At 38.9% G+C, this 20,828-nt stretch overlaps 1 protein-coding gene across 1 annotated transcript in view; it reads right to left on the bottom strand.

Moving 5' to 3' along the window:
- The window catches only part of LOC132099089 (copine-8-like), a 230,629-nt gene that overhangs the window by 152,008 nt on the left and 57,793 nt on the right, over positions 1 to 20,828 (bottom strand). Inside the window, exons 3-4 of the mRNA XM_059505532.1 lie at positions 6,203 to 6,249; positions 4,982 to 5,085 (exon numbers count right to left, since the gene is read on the bottom strand). Of these exons, the coding sequence (XP_059361515.1) occupies positions 4,982 to 5,085; positions 6,203 to 6,249 (151 nt within the window). The remainder of the gene's footprint in view (positions 1 to 4,981; positions 5,086 to 6,202; positions 6,250 to 20,828) is intronic.

The raw sequence follows: 20,828 nt of genomic DNA, 5'->3' as shown, positions 1-20,828 counted from the left end.
TTATTTATAAAATAATAACCCACCAAAGATCCTGAAGAAACAGTAACAAAAACACTGTGACAGAAATGTCAGAAATAGCGTATGGGGCTGTCACGTGATTAAGGAATGACTCGACCCAAAAGACTCATGAGATGAACTAATCAATTCTCTTTCTGGCTCAGACTGCATTGGTTTTAGCGTATGGGTCTGTCACATGATTTAGGATTGACTTGAACCCGAAGACTTTTCAGACAAGAGGTGAGGTGACCTAATCACAGACTGAAGACCCAGGTAAAAAATGAATTAATCTTTTCTGTATCTTATAGCATTTTAGTGTTGTATTGTTTGTAGTGTGATCAACGTTTGTGTAAGTACTAGATGTGTTAGGGAAGTAACACGTAACATTTTAATTACATTTTGCTAAAATGAACGAAATGAACGAATGACTTGAAAAAAGATTTGTTCATTTTGCTTAGTCGGTAAAATGATCCGAACTTCACATCACTAGTGACTGCTCCAGTATCTGGTTCAAACAAAGCAAACCTTAGCGCCATTTTATTATATTACTTTATAATGCATAAACATTTTTATTTTCAATATCATGATTAAATATTCAGCTCAAATGAACTTTGCTTATGAAAAAACAGGACTGAGACAGAGTTAAAATAGACAGAATGCAAATTTAATTTATGTTTCAGTTCTTTTACTTATTTTAGTGCCAGTACCACTAGATGGCCACAACATAAACTGTGTTGAATAGCTCTGAGTAATGAACCTTTTTCTGATTCAATTGTATTGAAAGCTTTACTGGTTCAGAACGCTTCACTTCACCATCACTACAAAGGCATTTTTATGTAGGTGTATTTAGCTGATATGGAGGTCATTTATTTATTTATATGGAGTTCTAAGTGTTTGCTAAGGCATAGCTATGCAGTTGAAGCATTTTTTTGAAGAGTCAAAGTGGTAATTGCATAAACTGTCAATGGAGGGACCGAAATTTTAATTTTTGTTCTGAAGATTAACGAAAGTCTTATGGATTTGGAAAGACATGAGGGTGAAAAAATGATTATAGAATTTTCATTTGTGGGTGAACTATCCATTTAAGGGTGGTTGGTATTGTGTTCTGTGTGGCTGCTGGAGAATTCTAAGTGGGTTCTAAAGTATTGTTATGCAATTGCTAGTGAGCACTGGGTGGTTGCTAGAGTGTTGCTAGGTGATTACTATGGTGTTTTGGGTAGTTGCTATGGTGTTCATAGATCGGTGATGGACAAATTCAAGACCAGGGTTGTCCAATCCTGCTCCTGGAGGGCTGGTGTCCTGCAGAGTGAAGCTCAAACCAGCTCCAAACACCTGCCTGGACATCTCTTTTAACCCTGAGAACCTTGATTAGATGGTTCAGGTATGTTGTGTCAGTGGCCCTCCAGGAACTGAATTTGACATGTTCTAGATGTTCAAATCCCTAACCCTAAATATGAGCATTAATAATAGTGATGTTTGCTCATGAAAGCTTGCAATAAAAAGAAGAAACAGACAAAAGTTGTTTCCAAAATCAGTGGTGGGAGACTTTGAGCTGGACTTTAATTAGAATATGGTCTTATGAGGGCAGCTGACACTTGCCTGTTTCTCATTAAGAACGAGGAACAACATCATTAAAGCAGATACATCATGAATCATTCTCTTCTCACAATGCAGTGGAGAGATAAAGCCATAAAGATAGAGTGAAAAAGATAGTGGACTAGAAAAGCAACATATATTGAAGGATCTATGAATCTTCAAATATATTTAGGGTTACATACAGCTCAATCTCACAATTATCTATTTATTGTCTCTATGCTTCTTCCATTTATTTGTGGGGCTCAGTCACCCTTGTTGTCACGATGATGTGCCATATCATCCTCATCAGCAGTGCTTTGGTTTCGCTATCGTCTCAGAGGCAAGACCTCGTGATCCCTCTCATGTCTGCTGCAGATTTACAGACCGAGTATGACAGGCCGTCGAGCGGGGACACCGATCCACAGAAACAACACACACACCCTGCCTGCAGACATACACACTCATGCTGAAGCCTAGAGACACACACAAATTCCTCACACACACTTGGGCCAATGGATACAGAATGACTCATATCTGTTCCTTAATACACCCATAAATGGCTAAATATACATACACAAACACATTTAGACTGACACAAAATAATAAATATCAGCAAACACACACATACACAAATGAACAAGCGCACATGCCAGATTTATAACGTCTGTTGCAAAAGATCCAAGATTTGGACACATATCCCAATTAAAATTGAAAACTGTAAATATAAAATGAAAGCTAATTTAAAGTATTATTAAATACTATAATAGTATATAAATAATACTAAAATATAACTGATGCCAATAATTATTTTCATTTTATGGTCAATAACTGATAAATTGCTTATAAAACAATAAAACACTAAAACCAAAATCAGTCATTTTAAATGTTGCAAGTGAATTTTCACATAACAAAATTATAATGTATTGTATGCAAAATCAATATTAATTTTGGAACTGGGTTAAGCCTTCAGAGCTGGAGATGAGGTGGGCCTGAGAACAGCCAGGGCCAACCTGTCCCGTGGCATCAGAGAGGCTAAGAGACAGCACTCCAGGAGGATACCCCATCAATTCAGCGACAGCAGAGACACTAGGAACCTGTGGCAGGGGATACAGACCATTACGGACTACATGCCCCCACCACGGACCTGTGACAACAACATCTCTCTGCTAAATGAGCTGAACACCTTCTTCGCTCGCTTTGAGCAACAAAACAGCACCACTGCATAGAAGACTCCACTTCCTCCCGGCCACCAGGTGATGACGCTGACCCCAGACAGCGTGAGGAGATCCTTCAGCAGGATCAATGCACGCAAAGCTCCGGGCCCTGACAACATCCCTGGGCGTGTACTGAAAGACTGTGCAGCAGAACTCACTCGACTGTTGATGCCATCGCCACTGCAGTCCACTCAGCACTCACACATCTGGACAATAAGGACTCATATGTCAGAATGCTGTTCATTGACTTCAGTTAAGCATTCAACACAATCATCCCTCAACAGCTTATTTACAAACTGATCCAGCTGGGGCTCAACACTTCGCTGTGCAACTGGCTGTTGGACATTCTTACTGGAAGACCTCAGGCAGTACGGGTCGGCAGCAACACATCCAGCACCATCACACTGAACACTGGGGCCCCCAAAGGATGTGTGCTGAGCCCCCTCCTCTTAACTCTGCTGACTCATGACTGCACACCATCACACAACTCCAACCTTTTTATTAAGTTTGCAGATGACACGACTGTGGTGGGTCTCATTAGCAACAAAGAAGAGACAAACTAAAGGAGCGAGGTGAGCAGCCTGGCCGGGATGTGCAGTGACAAAAATCTCTCTCTGAACGTGGAGAAGACGAAGGAGATTGTTGTAGACTTCAGGAGAGCACACACTCAGCACGTTCCTCTGACCATCAACGGTGCATCTGTGGAGAGAGTGAGCAGCACCAAGTTCCTGGGTGTGAACATCACAGAGGACCTCTCCTGGACTGAAAACACAGCAGCACTGGCCAAGAAATCACAACAGCGTCTCTACTTCCTCCGCAAACTGAGGAGAGCCAGAGCCCCGCCCCCCATCATGTACACCTTCTACAGAGGCACCATCGAGACCATCCTGTCGAGCTGCATCACTGTGTGGTATGGAGCCTGCAACGCGTCCTGCCGAAAGACTCTGCAACGCATAGTGAGAGCAGCTGAGAAGATCATTAGTGTCTCTCTCCCCTCCCTCCAGCACATTTACGGAACACGTCTCACCCGCAAAGCCCTCTGCATCACAGGTGATCCCACCCACCCATCACACAGCTTCTCCAGTCTGCTACCATCAGGGAGGAGACTGCGGAGTCTCCAGGCCAGGACCAGCAGACTGAAGGACAGCTTCATCCACCAGGCTGTCAGGAAGCTGAACTCACTCCCGAACTTGCCCCCCTCCCCTCTTCTGCCCCAGGCACCACTGAACTATGAACCCCCCCCCCCCCCCCCCCCCCACACACACTAATATACGATGACATGCACCAGTCACTTTGTGCAGCATTTGTCTGCTCACTACCTCATTCTCCATGGAACTGACATCATTCCACTACCTCATCAATCAGTTAAATAAAATAACTGCTCTTGAGCCCTTTACCACTTTAATCAGACTTAATAAGCTTTTGTTATAGCACTAAAAAAACATTTATCTGCACTGTTGTTCACTTCAACAACACTGATTTGCACTCTATCTGCCTTTTGCCTTGCGCTGCTTTATTTAACTTTATTTTTAATTTTATTATGTCTTTTTTTTAACATTCCCTTATTGTATAGTTGTATCTACATTTTATATTTGATCTAGATTTTTAGGCTTTAATGTTAATGTTATCTGTATGCACCGGGGTTTGAGAGTAACGCAATTTCGATTCTCTGTATGTATGTACTGTACATGTGGAAGAATTGACAATAAAGCAGACTTGACTTGACTACTTTGAAAATTGTTATTAAAATGAAAAGATAAATGTTTTTAATATAACGTTTCCTGTCACCTACAATTAAAATAAATGTAAAAATAGTAGAACTAAGCATGCAAAGTTTTAAATGTCTAATACTAAATGATACTGATACATTTGGAAAAGTTTAACATCAAACGATAACTAATATGGTACCACCATGCATCACATACTCCACATACTTTTTTTTAATTTTTTTTTATATCTACTCTGTCAGGGTAAGAGACTTTGACCGATGTCCATACAGTGTTGCTCACACAGTATGTGTAATTTATGAGAAGGGGTTTTGGTTGTGACATCTGCTTATAAAATCACACAAATCATATGATGACAGTTATTTTAAAGTTGGGTTACAGTAGCCGACACAACTTGTGCAAATGCAGTGCAACTGAAGGCTAGTGTAGATGTAGCTAATAGGTAAAAGAATATCTATTGGTACTTACAGTTCAAACTTTAAGTTCTGTCTTTCTTCAAAGTAGTAGTCCAATATGAATTTTCGCACAAAATCTGGGTTCAAAGTGTTATCAATAACTTCTGTCCGCCCAAACTGAAAGAAAAAAAAGAAGATGAGTTGAAAGTATTTATATAAACATTTTCCCATTGAACTGAAATGTATAGAGCTAAAAGTCATGGTATGTATAACAGTGGTCCTTAACAAACTTCTAAAATGCACCCAAAATGATTAAAAATTATTTAAATTAATCCGAAACAAGCATTAAAATAAACTAAAACAACTAAAAATCAAGATATTTATATGTCATCTTAACAAAGGTTTTTTCTTTGAAAAAAAAAAAACACGGAATCTCACAGTCTGAAAAGAATGAATGAGAGGAATATATGAGGTAGACTGATTGTCATTTTTAACCCAGAAAAAAAAATAATAAAACACAATTTTTATAGTGAATATACATTTTAGAAGTAATCCCAAGCTCTAAAATATTTTATCAAAACATGCATACATACATATATGTAGATATGTAATATTATGGATGTAATTAAAATCAAAACAAGATACAATACATATTTTGAACCAGTAATTTCAAATTACTCTACATTTGCCAAGCGTATATGAAAGTTTTATGAATCCAAATCGACAAGTCTTTTTTTAATCCTGAGCTTTTATTTTCTGCATCAAAGTAATCAGCTAGATTTTTTTTATATTCTAAGCACAAATACAAGTCCCTGTTAATTGTGTACACCTCCCACATTTCTGCTATCTTCAACATCTTTTATATGGAGGTCAAAGATGCAAATGACAGCATTGAGTGGTGCGCTGAAAGCCTTGAGGCGATGTGGAAGGGACTTATCGTTTTAATGAACCGACTTGAAAAGTGGGCTGGAGTTGTCTTGATTTGAGCGTGGGTGAGAATGTTATTACATTCCCTGGGTGACTTATCATATTTCACTAGCTAGTGATTGAAGTTAATAAATACATGGCCCTCTTAATGGTGCTTTAGATAACCTGATATTTGCTCTGATTAGCTGGGAAGGGGAAAATATGAAGAACTGATAGACACAGAAAAAATTAGAGCGCCAAAAATAATTGATATTACTATTCTGAGAATATTCCAAGCTCACATTTACATGTATGAATATTTATGAGACCAAGGGTCTGCCGAGCCCTTCAAGGGGTCGACAAGACTGGGCCAGATTGTTCCACTTACCTCTTGCCACTCTTTGTTGCCAATGCCTTGGGTATAAAGGACACAGACTGTGGAGAGCAAAGAGAGAGACAGAGATTGTGTTATACAAATGCAATGATTTTTTTTTCAAATGCCAGAAGACCTGTGACTCTCTTTACTCAGTAGTGTGTAATCATATGGTCTACTGTGTTTGCAGAGAAACAGTTTAGAACCAGAGCGGTGGAATTCGATGAGATAAGACAGAACTTAATTTTATGGGTGAACTATTCCTTTTAATATTACAATATATTAATGTGCCAACTAACCAATGGATGGACAAGAAATAAAGAATGAAATAAATATACATACATACATACATACATACATACATACATACATAGATGTCTTTTCAAACCCTTATGACATTCTTTCTTCCACTAAACATTAAAGGAGATGATTAGCTAAATGTTTATGCTGTACTTTTCCATTCAACGAAAGTAGATGATGACCAGGACTTGTTAAACTCCAAAATAATTGCCATAAAAGCATCTTTAAAGTAGTCCATATAACTAAAATTCTTTGTTCCGAATCTTCAAATGCCAAAAGAGTAGTTGTGTGAGGGAAAAGTTGAAAGTAGCTATTCAATGAAAATCAGAAAATTAAGCATTCTATTATAAATAACATTTATAATTTATATACATTATTGATTTAAAAAAAAGTAACTTAATTTTTTCTACATTAGGGAAGACCATATTGAGATCACATGATCAGCTCAATAGCATTCACTTCATCAAAGTAACCATCCTATTATTAAATGCCACTTTAGGTTTGTAGGATAAATCAGTCCATGTCATTGTCATGAATATTAGCGTAAATACAGTATTTCTACAGTGCAATTGCTTTTGCATGATTGTTGCATCCACACCTGTAGATGTCATATTATTAACTGATCATGATCCTTTTTCTTGTGATATTGCATTTATAGTTTAGATGTTTGTTTATTTATGTTTTCTATTTAATCGTGTGCTTATCTCTTACAGTTAAGAAATTTTATACTTATAATTTATATACATTATTGATAAAAAAACACTTAAAGAAATTAAGTTATTATTATTATTTTTTAAATGATGTACATTCATATGACTTTTTATTCTACATTAGTGAAGACCACCATATTGAGATCGCATGACGAGCTCAATACCATTCACTCCATCAAAGTAACCATCCTATTATTAAATGCCACTTTAGGTCTGAAGGAAAATCAGTCCATGTCATTGTCATGAATATTAGCGTAAATACAGTATTTCTACAGTGCAATTCCTTTTGCATTATTGTTGCATCCACACCTGCATTATTTTGCATTATTGTTGGTCCACAGGTGTCGCTGTTGGACAGTGTTTTCTCTACTTCCTGTTGGCCTTCTGTAGCAAATTGTAGCTCCGTGTAGCTGTTTTTATTTTATTTTTTTTCTCTAGAATCTTAATCTTACTATCACTCTCTGTTTTTAAAGTGGTAAAATATAACTTAATTCACACCATATTTCTGATATTATCGATCAATCTTATCAGATTAACTTTGATCGTTCACTTTTATTTTATTTCCGTGAGTGCAGTACACCTGCAAAGCGTTAGCACTCGTTAGCTTGTCATTAGCGTTTTCATTCGAACCTATCGCTGTTTTCTTTTCTCCTCTCCCTCGCGCCAGTTTTTCACAAGTTCATCAAACAACCGCAGTAAGAATTTTCATCAAGCACGGTGAGTAATGGCTTCTCCTATCATTGTTTCTTGCACCTCTTGCCACATGTACAGTTTATCTATCTCTGTCGCTGATGAGGGATTCACATGTGATAAATGCAGGGAAATAGTTAATAGTTAATTTAAAAGTGCTGGCTAATGCTAAACGTAAATACAGTAAGATTGTTATTCATGCCGGCGCTAATGATGTTCGACTTCGCCAGTCGGAGATCACTAAAAATAACATTAAAGAGGTGTGTGAACTTGCAAGCACGATGTCAGACACTGTAATATGCTCTGGTCCCCTCCCTGCTCACCGTGGTGATGAGATGCATAGCAGATTGTCATCACTCAATGGCTGGATGTCTAAGTGGTGCCCACAGAATAACATAGGTTTCATAGACAATTGGACGAGCTTTTGGGGCAGACCTGACCTGTTTAAAAGAGATGGTCTTCATCCCTCCTGGGGTGGCGCCACTCTTCTCTCTAGAAATATGGCAAATAGTCTTAGTGTTTATACTTGACTAACTGGGGCCCAGGTCAGGAAGCAGACAGACTGGCTAAACCGACCTTCTGCTAGCTACCTCCCGTCACAGAGGTCAGTTAATTCTCAGCACATAGAGACTCTTTCACCTAGATATCACACTATAGAGACTGTGTCTGTTCCCCGAACTAGAAAATACAAAAAACGTCCAAACCAAGTTAAGATTAACAATTTAATTGAGGTTCAACAAATAAAAAACAGAAGCAATATGGATAAACAAATTATAAAGCTTGGCTTATTGAATATCAGATCCCTTTCTACGAAAACACTTTTTGTAAATAATATGATCACTGATCATAATATAGATGTACTCTGTTTGACAGAAACCTGGCTAAAACCTGATGATTACATTATTTTAAATAAGTCCACCCCCCAAGATTACTGTTATAAACATGAGCCACGTCTAAAAGGCAAAGGTGGAGGTGTTGCTTCAATTTATAACAACGTTTTCAGGATTTCTCAGAGGGCAGGCTATAAGTATAACTCGTTTGAAGTAATGGTACTTCATATAACATTATCCAAAGAAACAAATGTTAATGATAAATCCCTTGTTATGTTTGTACTGGCTACTGTATACAGGCCACCAGGGCACCATACAGACTTTATTAAAGAGTTTGGTGATTTTACATCCGAGTTAGTTCTGGGTGCAGATAAAGTTTTAATAGTTGGTGATTTTAATATCCATGTTGATAATGAAAACGATGCATTGGGATCAGCATTTATAGACATTCTGAACTCTATTGGTGTTAGACAACACGTTTCAGGACCTACTCATTGTCGAAATCATACTCTAGATTTAATACTGTCACATGGAATTGATGTTGATGGTGTTGAAATTATTCAGTCAAGTGATGATATCTCAGATCATTATTTAGTTCTTTGCAAAATTCATATAGCCAAAATTGTAAATTCTACTTCTTGTTACAAGTATGGAAGAACCATCACTTCTAACACAAAAGACTGCTTTTTAAGTTATCTTCCTGATGTATCCAAATTCCTTAGCATATCCAAAACCTCAGAACAACTTGATGATGTAACAGAAACTATGGACTCTCTCTTTTCTAGCACTTTAAATAAAGTTGCTCCTTTACGCTTAAGGAAGGTTAAGGAAAACAGTTTGACACCATGGTATAATGAGCATATTCGCACCCTAAAGAGAGCAGCCCGAAAAATGGAGCGCAGCTGGAGGAAAACAAAACTAGAGGTATTTCGTATTGCTTGGCGGGAAAGTAACATATCCTACAGAAAAGCATTAAAAACTGCTAGATCCGATTACTTTTCTTCTCTTTTAGAAGAAAACAAACATAACCCCAGGTATTTATTCAATACAGTGGCTAAATTAACGAAAAATAAAGCCTCAACAAGTGTTGACATTTCCCAACACCACAGCAGTAATGACTTTATGAACTACTTTACTTCTAAAATCGATACTATTAGAGATAAAATTGCAACCATTCAGCCGTCAGCTACAGTATCACATCAGACAGTGCACTATAGACCCCCTGAGGAACAGTTCCACTCATTCTCTACCATAGGAGAGGAAGAATTGTATAAACTTGTTAAATCATCTAAACCAACAACATGTATGTTAGACCCTATACCATCTAAGCTCCTGAAAGAGGTGCTTCCAGAAGTCATAGATCCTCTTCTGACTATTATTAATTCCTCATTGTCATTAGGATATGTCCCCAAAACCTTCAAACTGGCTGTTATTAAGCCTCTCATCAAAAAACCACAACTTGACCCCAAAGAACTAGTTAATTATAGACCAATCTCGAATCTCCCTTTTCTGTCCAAGATACTAGAAAAGGTGGTATCCACACAATTATATTCCTTCTTAGAGAAAAATGGTATATGTGAGGATTTCCAGTCAGGATTTAGACCGTATCACAGTACTGAGACTGCTCTTCTTAGAGTTACAAATGATCTGCTCTTATCATCTGATCGTGGGTGTATCTCTCTATTAGTTTTATTGGATCTTAGTGCTGCGTTTGACACAATTGACCACAACATTCTTTTGCATAGACTTGAATACTTTGTTGGCATCAGTGGCAGTGCATTAGCATGGTTTAAATCGTACTTATATGACCGCCATCAGTTCGTAGCAGTGAATGAAGATGTATCCTATCGATCACAAGTGCAGTATGGAGTACCTCAAGGCTCAGTACAAGGGCCGCTACTCTTCACGCTTTATATGTTACCCTTGGGAGATATCATCAGGAAACATGGTGTTAGCTTTCACTGTTATGCTGATGATACTCAGCTCTATATTTCTTCGCAGCCCGGTGAAACACACCAATTTGAAAAACTAATGGATTGCATAGTCGATATAAAAAACTGGATGACGAGTAATTTCTTACTGCTAAATTCTGAAAAAACAGAGGTGTTAATTATAGGACCTAAAAACTCTGCTTGTAATAACCTAGAACACTGTCTAAGACTTGATGGTTGCTCTGTCAATTCTTCACCATCAGTTAGGAACCTAGGTGTGCTACTTGATCGCAATCTTTCCTTAGAAAGCCACGTTTCTAGCATTTGTAAAACTGCATTTTTCCATCTCAAAAATATATCTAAATTACGGCCTATGCTCTCAATGTCAAATGCAGAAATGTTAATCCATGCATTTATGACCTCAAGGTTAGATTATTGTAATGCTTTATTGGGTGGTTGTTCTGCACGCTTAGTAAACAAACTACAGCTAGTCCAAAATGCAGCAGCAAGAGTTCTTACTAGAACCAGGAGGTATGACCATATTAGCCCGGTCCTGTCAACACTGCACTGGCTCCCTATCAAGCATCGCATAGATTTTAAAATATTATTATTATTATGCTTATTACTTATAAAGCCCTGAATGGTTTAGCACCTCAGTATTTGAATGAGCTCCTTTTACATTATAATCCTCTACATCTGCTACGTTCTCAAAACTCAGGCAATTTGATAATACCTAGAATATCAAAATCAACTGCAGGCGGCAGATCCTTTTCCTATTTGGCGCCCAAACTCTGGAATAACCTACCTAACATTGTTCGGGAGGCAGACACACTCTTGCAGTTTAAATCTAGATTAAAGACCCATCTCTTTAACCTGGCATACACATAACATACTAATATGCTTTTATTATCCAAATCCGTTAAAGGATTTTTAGGCTGCATTAATTAGGTAAACCGGAACCGGAAACACTTCCCATAACAACCTATGTACTTGCTACATCATTAGAAGAATGGCATCTACACTAATATTTGTCTGTTTCTCTCTTGTTCCAAGGTCACCGTGGCCACCAGATCCAGTCTGTGTCCAGATCAGAGGGTCACTGCAGTCACCCGGATCCGGTACGTATCCAGACCAGATGGTGGATCAGCACCTAGAAAGGACCTCTACATCCCTGAAAGACAGCGGAGACCAGGACAACTAGAGCCCCAGATACAGATCCCCTGTAAAGACCTTGTCTCAGAGGAGCACCAGGACAAGACCACAGGAAACAGATGATTCTTCTGCACAATCTGACTTTGCTGCAGTCTGGAATTGAACTACTGGTTTCGTCTGGTCAGAGGAGAACTGGCCCCCCAACTGAGCCTGGTTTCTCCCAAGGTTTTTTTCTCCATTCTGTCACCGATGGAGTTTCGGTTCCTTGCCGCTGTCGCCTCTGGCTTGCTTAGTTGGGGACACTTCATCTACAGCGATATCGTTGACTTGATTGCAAATAAATGCACAGACACTATTTAAGTGAACAGAGATGACATAACTGAATCCAATGATGAACTGCCTTTAACTATCATTTTTGCATTATTGACACTGTTTTCCTAATGAATGTTGTTCAGTTGCTTTGACGCAATGTATTTTGTTTAAAGCGCTATATAAATAAAGGTGACATTGACATTGACATTGACACCTGTAGATGTCACATTATTAACTGATCATGATCCTTTTTCTTGTAATATTGCATTTATAGTTTAGATGTTTATTTTTTTTTTCTATTTAATCATGTGCTTATTTCTTACAGTTAAGAAAATGTATATGGCAGTTAGCGTAAAACATTCACTAATAATTGTGTGGACTATTCGTACAGAAGAACTTCTCAAGAACATGCATTCGTTCTTAACTTTGTTCTTATGTTAATGAATTTGGATTATTCTAAATCGGTGACCACATGCTCAAGGCATAAGCCTGTCTGCAATTTTTATGCAGAGGAACCTTGCAGCTTCAGCTTTAATTCACCCTTTCTTACTCTTTTTGTATATGCCTACACATTATGAAATATATTTAAGATGAAATATACAGTAAGACGAATGATACATTACGTGAAAAATGTAATCTTTACACATTTATAAGGCCTCCAAGAATATGTTTTTTTATACAAGTGGTTTAATTTTCTGTAATTTTTTTCATAAATTACAAAGGTTATTGTTGAATCATGATTTCTTTGTAAAAATGTGAATATGAATATTAATTATTATTAAAAGATAATACTACTACTAATTCTACTACCATACTAACAATATTCAATGCACTATGGATTGATGAGCTGCTGGGTTCATGAATATTAATCACGTTGTCTGGGTTCGGTCGAACTGATTTGCTGAAATCAAAACAGGGATGGTAATAGTTGAGCGTCAGCCAATGAAATTGCCATTTGCGTGTTAGCTCCGCCCACTACCGGAGAAACCGGCATATCTTCTGCTTGTTCAAAAAAGTTGAATAATTCTAAATGACCTCCATTATTTTGACAGGAGAAGATAAAGAATATAGTTTAGATGTAGTGCGTCGATTCAGCGTGGTAAGACCCTCGCTCTCTCTCTCTTTGCATGTGTGAGAAACAGCGCTATCAGTAAAGCGACGGAGAGTCATGCACCTTCACACAGAGTTTACAGAGCGTCAAATACAGGTGCGCTGTGCGTCCATTGAGATGAACTGAAAAGTACAGATCGCTTGATGGAGAGAGAACTCTGAAGCGCTTAGTCGGTGTTCAGTGAGTAAAAATGTGCTAATCTTATAATAGCATTGAACACACACACTGGCGAGTAAAATCTAAGAACTTATTAGCCAATGGCTTAAAGCCAGTGATTTACTCACAATGTAGAGGGTTGCACAGCACCAGTACGAGGGATTGCGTGTGTAAATTAGTCATACCGTCTCTATATTATTGTAAATAGCCTAGTTCCTTCAAAAGTAGAAAAATATGCTTGTGGCGAGTGGGGCGGGGCCGAGGGACATGGGAGCGAGGCCGGGGGAGTGATTGGAGATGAACTACACCTGTTCGACCCACCGGTCTCGAGGCCCATGGAGGAGATGGAAGGATATAAAACTGGAGCGACGACAGTGAAGGACGAGAGAGGACCAGGCCTGGGCTTTTAGTTGTGTTTTGGGTTTTATTTGCGCGCACCAGTCGTCCGCGAGGGGCTGGTGCGCTGTTTTTGTGTTTATTTTGTTATTAAAATGTTTTTGATTGTCCGCCGGTTCCCGCCTCCTTCTTCCGGATGAATATGAAGGTTAATTCATTACAATGCTATAATAAGTTTTGAGATTCTAAGCTACTTTAGTGATAAATCACAGGACAGCGCTGACAATTAGTTTCTGCGTTCCTCTGTGCATGCAATCTTCACAGCTACTGTTTATATGAGTGTTTGTGCCACAATGCAGCTGCGCGAACATGGTAGCTCGATATAATAATACACATCCAATCATCTAATCGCTTGAATGTCCAAACCATAAAACAAATACAACTGACAAAGTTTAGTGAAGACGCAAGGCTCACCGCTCATGCGCCATCACTATGTGTTGAACCGTGTTTTGCTTTAATGCCACTGACTGGACGGGGCAGAGTCATGTGGCTACACACGCGCTAGTATGCTTTTAAGGGGGAAGAACCGAAATAACCGACATGGGAAAATTACGTCGGTTAGAGGTTCTGAATTTCGGTTTCGATTACTTTTCGATTAATCGTTCAGCCCTACAAGGAGCCTATCAGCCGTATCCTTTGGGGCTCATCCCGGCAATTGGATGTCAATCGCTGCATCGGAGGCCGAGCTGGAGCTATTTATAGAGGAAGATTCGGCTGTGCTACAGCCCTCAAGACATGATGGCTATGCTTTCCCAGGCCGCCAAGAGGGTAGGGCTTGAGTGGAAACCTCCATCATGTCCCGAGCCCTCGAGGTTGGATGACTGGTTCTTGGGGTAGGCAGCACCCCACTCTTTTTTCAAATTTGCTGATGATACTGTGGTTCTGGGCCTCTTTCACAACAATAATGAGACCGCATACTTAGATGAGGTAGAGAAACTACTGTAACATCATGGTCTCTCTCTGAATGTGAGCAAAACTAAAGAGCTGATTGTGGACTTCAGGAAGAGACAGCAGCAGCCCTATACTCCTCTTATGATCAGCGGGACCCCTGTGGAGAGGGTGAGCAGCTTCAAGTACCTTGGTGTAAGCATCTCCGAAGACCTGACTATACACATTCAAACTCAGGTTAATAAAGCCAGGCAAAGACTGTACCATCTGCGACAGCTGAGAAAATTCAGGGTCTCACCAGCAATCCGCAAAGTTGTGCGCTTAGCTGAGCACATCTCAGGATCTGCTCTCCCTTCTCTGCAGGACATCTACTTCAAACGCTGCAAAAGCAGAGCTGTTAAAATCATCAAAGACTCCATCCACCCCAGTTACCATCTATTCCCTTTGCTGCCATCTGGTAAGCGCTTCCGCAGCCTGATGGCAAAAACTGAGAGACTTAGGAGGAGTTTCTTCCCCCAGGCCATCAGGCTCCTAAACCTAAAACCAGCCTCTTAACATCTAAATGTCTCAGTATCATTAAGATGTTATCAGTAAGATGTTGATCATTCACTACCTCACATTGACATACTGACAGTGTCAACCTGCTTGCACATTTGCCTCTTGTACATTCCTGTGTATCTTAATATTTAAGACTACAGTATAATGCACATATGCACATTGCCTCTTGTACATCCCTTGGTATCTTAATATTTAGGACTACAGTCTACTTTCATGCACATTATTTTCCATTCTATATTTAATTCTACAGTATACATCTTTTTTATATTTTATTTTACTATTTTTATTGTTTACTTTTATTTCTTTCTTTCGTAGCTATATTTATGTATATTTTATTCTGTGTTGTATTCTTTAATAATTGCACTGTCCATGGAGCGGACAAGACTCACATTTCACTGCTGGTTATATATGCTCTATATAATTGTGTATGTGATGAATAAAAAAATCGTTGTCAAAATTATTGTAATATTATCGCTAATATTCAATATATTCCCTATCCACTCAGGTTGCAAGCTCGCTCTACTTGAAGTGTTGAATCCACTTGGTCGCTGGCTTGTAGCACCTCGCTGACAGACTTTTGTAAAGCTGTGGGCTGGGTGACCTCCAACACATTCGCTAGGTTCTATAGCCTTTGTGTTGAACCGGTATCGTCCTGTGTTCTCACCTCAAACAGGCAGAAGCACCGAGAGGCCTCAGTTTAGTGTCGGCTTGCTAAAACCGCACCTGAGTGTCTGGCCTGTAGACCCTGTCGAGCTCCTCCATCCCCTTGGCAGCCAGACCTGGCGGAATGTCCGCACCAGGCCCTCACTCAATGAATACTTGAGAACCGTTAGAGGGCTGGTTTCCATATGTAGAGACATAAGTAATTAGACTTAGAGACCTGCATTAGCATGGTTTAAATCATACTTATATGACCGCCATCAATTCATAGCAGTGAATGAAGAGGTATCATATCGATCACAAGTGCAGTATTGAGTACCTCAAGGCTCAGTACTAGGGCCGCTACTCTTCACGCTTTATATGTTACCCTTGGGAGATATCATCAGGAAACATGGTGTTAGCTTTCACTGTTATGCTGATGATACTCACAGCTCTACATTTCTTCGAGGCCCGGTGAAACACACCAATTTGAAAAACACTATTTAAACTGAACTGAGATGATGACATCACTGAATTCAATGATGAACTGCCTTTAACTGTCATTTTGCATTTTTGACACACTGTTTTCTTAATGAATGTTGTTCAGTTGCTTTGACGCAATGTATTTTGTTTAAAGCGGTATATAAATAGAGGTGACTTGACTTGACTTGACCTAAGTGGATCCAATATGTGTAAAGGCTATGGTATATCCTCAGAGTCTGTGTTTCCCCGGCAGATTTTCTGCCATTTTTCAAGAGAATGGTTGTAATTGTAATCACCTCTAAATCTTCCATATGCAATATGGAGGGGTGGTGGAGGGATGCCAGAAGAATAGTGGTTTGGACCGAACAATGACTGCTGCTTATATATGGTTAAAATGATGATTGGCAGGACTTGGTAGATTCGGCTCCTCCCGAACCTGTGTTGTGAACTTAATTTCACAAATACACTTGCCCATTCAGTCCTGCCAGGTAATGGTAAAACAAACTTGGCTTGCTGTCCATGATTGAGGCTCAAAAACCGAGGCCCGAGAACCCCCCATAAAAGGACAGCTTATAAAGGACAGTAGCTTGTCGCCAACTGAAAAAAAAATTGGTTTTACCCCCCAAAAAGACTTATTTAACCCTTTAAGGAGAAAAAACACTCCTGCGAGAGGGATGGGGAAATACTCTTTTATGGCGAAAAGGAAAGCTGAAAAAAAGAAAGAAATCACTGCTGATGGGTAAAAGCTAATGTCAGTACTGCGGTAGTGACCAGAGATCTATAAAGTACTAGAGACCCAGACTTGAGTAAAAGTACAAGTGCTCTATCAAAGTATTGCGTTATGTAGTTATTAAAGAAAGTAGTCAAAAGTTTGAACATTGTTTTTACTATTTCAAATGATTAACCTAAAGGACAATCACAATTCCTTTGACTGTAACTTTTTGTAAACAAAAAACAGATTAAAGGGTTAGTTCGCCCAATTTGCAACATTATGTCTTTAATAACTTACCCTCATGTTATTTCAAACCCGAATTTTGAAGCATCAAAAATACATTTTGGTCCAAAAAATAGCTAAAACTACGACTTTATTCAGCATTATCTTCTCTTCCGTGTCTGTTGTAAGACAGTTCAAAACAAAGCAGTTTGTGATATCCGGTTCATGAACGAATCATTCGATGTAACCGGATCTTCTTGAACCAGTTCACCAAATCGAACTGAATCGTTTTATACGGTTCACGTCTCCAATACGCATTAATCCACAAATGACTTAAGCTGTTAACTTGTTTAATGTGGCTGGCACTCCCTCTGAGTTCAAACAAACCAATATCCCGGAGTAATTCATTTACTCAAACAGTACACTGACTGAACTGATGTGAAGAGAGAACTGAAGATGAACACCGAGCCGAGCCAGAAAACGAACAACAGACTGACTCGTTCACGAGTCAAGAACACTATATATATATAATACATCTATATATATAACTTATATTATAGATCAGTGGTCAAGAACCGTTTCTGTCAGACGTGTCCGATTCGAGAACCAAGCTGATGATACTGTGCATGTGTGATTCAGCGTGAAAGCAAACCGACAAACAGAGCGTCTGAACCGAACTGATTCTTTTGGTGATTGATTCTGAACTGATTCTGTGCTAATGTTATGTGCGCGGGTAAACCGAAGGCTTGAATCAAGGGCAATCATCGCAAATGACGCCATTACGTCGAGCGCAAAAGAACCGGTGAACTGTTTTCTTCAACTGGTTTATTGAATTGAACTTTTCAGAAAGAACTACTGGTGATTCGAAAACTGATGCAACCGGTTCTTAACTCGTGAACGAGTCATTATCTGGCTCGGTGTTCATCTCTCTCTTCACAGCAGTTCAGTCAGCACGCGCAGTCTTCTTAATCGCTTGATTTGCTCAATGATGTGCCAGCTTCATCAAACCTGCCATCTACAGTTCTGTTTGTAATGGAATGATTCGTAACATTTTTATAATTGTAACGAGTAACGATGCAGCACATCAAAAAAATATCGGAGTAAAAGTATTAAACTCATCGAAAATATGTACTGAAGTAAAAGTGGAAGTAGGAGAAAAAAATAATACTCTAGTAAAGTACAGATACCGTCTTTTAGTACTTAAAGGGGTGGTTCGGGATTTTTGACATCGGACCTCATTTTTAGGTCAGCCTGGTTGTTATTCATCAGTGGAGACATTTTTAAAAAAAATTATCCAGTCCTTATATTTGGATAGTTGGCCGATGCTAGGCTAACGCGAGTCAATGGGTATATGTTAGCAAGCCATTAAAAACCGTTTTATCCACTCCACAGTGCACCAAACGCAAATCAATTATAACACTAGACTATCGATGCAAATGTCCGTTGAGAGAATAATGTTAGAAATCAAACTTACCTTTCATCTCAATGATCCTAAAGGAACTAGTTTCTCAGCCGCTGCGGAATTTTACTTTGCTCCGGTTAGTAATGATCAGTGTGCCAGCGGCAGGTAAATACTAGAGCCCGACCGATATATCGGCCGGCCGATATTATCGGCCGATATAAGCTAATTGCATTTAAATCGGCATCGGCATTTATAACGGCCGATGAAACATGAGAAACATGTTATGAGTGTTGCATAGTGTGCCCACCAGAGGGAGCTCTGCAGCTCCAGAGTTAACAACAGCGCCAGAAGTCCACTACAGAAGAAAGCGATCAACTGTTTTGACGGTGAGTCTGTCGTTCGTCATGTGAAATGATTGTAGATTTAGTTCATACCCTGTGTATAAAAACTGTGTGGTAGTTCTAGCTAACGGTCCTATCATTATTACTTCTAAATATTCTGTAACATCACTTACAGCCGCTAATGCATTGCTATATTAGATTAGCCACAAAGCTAATACCATGTTTATCAGTGGAAGAGCGCGAACGTTAATAGGAGGTCAAACTATAACGTTAGCGTTTAACTTATTCTTATTCTATTGCGGTGTGTTTCCCACATAATGACCGCGTAATTGGGCCTTTCACACAGTACGCGGTATGCACGGCGCTTGCCGCTGGGCTCAGCGTTGCCCTTCAGATACAACGCGATTTGCGCTGCGCTATGGCATAGGCGGAGTTTTAAAAACGTTTAGCGGGAGCTCTTTCATAGTCTGTTCCTCCTCCTTTCGGTCAGCAGCAAACATGTATCTGTCCCGTTGTAAGAAGCGAGCGATAGCGCTAGTCCTGCTGATGAGAATTAAGAGAGAAGCAAGGAAGAAGAGGCTACCCTCAGGTCCAGAGAACAATTTGGTGAATTCAGGCTGGTTACGTTACTTTAACGCTAATAGCTTCCTTTTTAGCAGGCCCCTTAAATGCTTGCTATTAACTTGTTTGAAGGTGGTTCTTCTCAAAATTGACAGCGGTGTGTTCATGACACTAACGTTAACCATTCAACTTCGAATTGATTCCGTAATCTTCCGGTAATAGTAGGCAAGACGATGTTTTGATTCAGACTGCACAAAGAGAAGAGGAGAAGATATACGGGTCTGTTGTGAATGTGTCTGTGAGAGCAAATATAGTGTAGTTACAGTAACTACAGTAGGTGCGTCAGAAATGATTAAACCAGAGGGGACATGTAAATAAATGTGAGCTGAACAAGCGCTTTTTTTTTTTTTTTTTTTTACATATTGTTTCAAAGCAGCTTTACAGACATAACAGGAAAATGTTGAAATAATATTGTTAAATATAAGTAGGTAATACCTATTGCTTGACAAATAAAAAAAAAATATATTTCTCATTTTTGCCTATGTAGGAGATCCCAGTTTATTATTATTATAATTCTAATGATGACATGAGTAATGATACATGGTGATATTATTAATACACATGCTTATTCTTTCTCCGTCTCTCTTTCTGCCTACAGATGGCTGAAAAAGGTGAATGCTGTAGCAGCAAAGTGTGGGACTACTTCTGCAAATACTTTAACTTTAGTATTATAATTTATTTACAGTAAACACACAGACTGTTAAAACCAGCTTCAACTGGAAGAAAGTAAAAGTGTTAAATGTTTAAAACCAGACTGTTTTTTGATCATTAAAAAATATATACTTTTGATGTGCAATTGTTTAGTCATTGAGACTGTAATCTAAGGCTTTTTTTTTACATAGTCCATTCTGGAAAATGGTTTATACAGCCCACATACATAGAACAGGCAGATATTTTGCTATTGAATGTTGTGTAAATGCAGTTTATAGGAAATGGGTCTAATATCCAGATTATTTTTAAAATCAAAATATCGGCTTATAAATCGGCTCTTTTCGAGTTAATATCGGCATCGCCCCCCAAAAATCCATATCGGTCGGGCTCTAGTAAATACACTTGCGTCATGTGTGGACCGGCTCACTCGGTTGCCTAGGTAATCAATATCACTCCGCTGCTGCTGTCGACAAGGCTTATGATTACAGGGAACAAATTATAACTAATGCAATGTGATGAAAGGTAAGTTTGATTTC

The sequence above is a fragment of the Carassius carassius genome, chromosome 22 (assembly GCF_963082965.1).
Source record: "Carassius carassius chromosome 22, fCarCar2.1, whole genome shotgun sequence".
Classification (NCBI taxonomy): domain Eukaryota; kingdom Metazoa; phylum Chordata; class Actinopteri; order Cypriniformes; family Cyprinidae; genus Carassius; species Carassius carassius.
The sequence above is the reverse complement of the archived record's forward strand: the minus strand, read 5'-3'. Positions and strand labels throughout refer to the sequence as shown.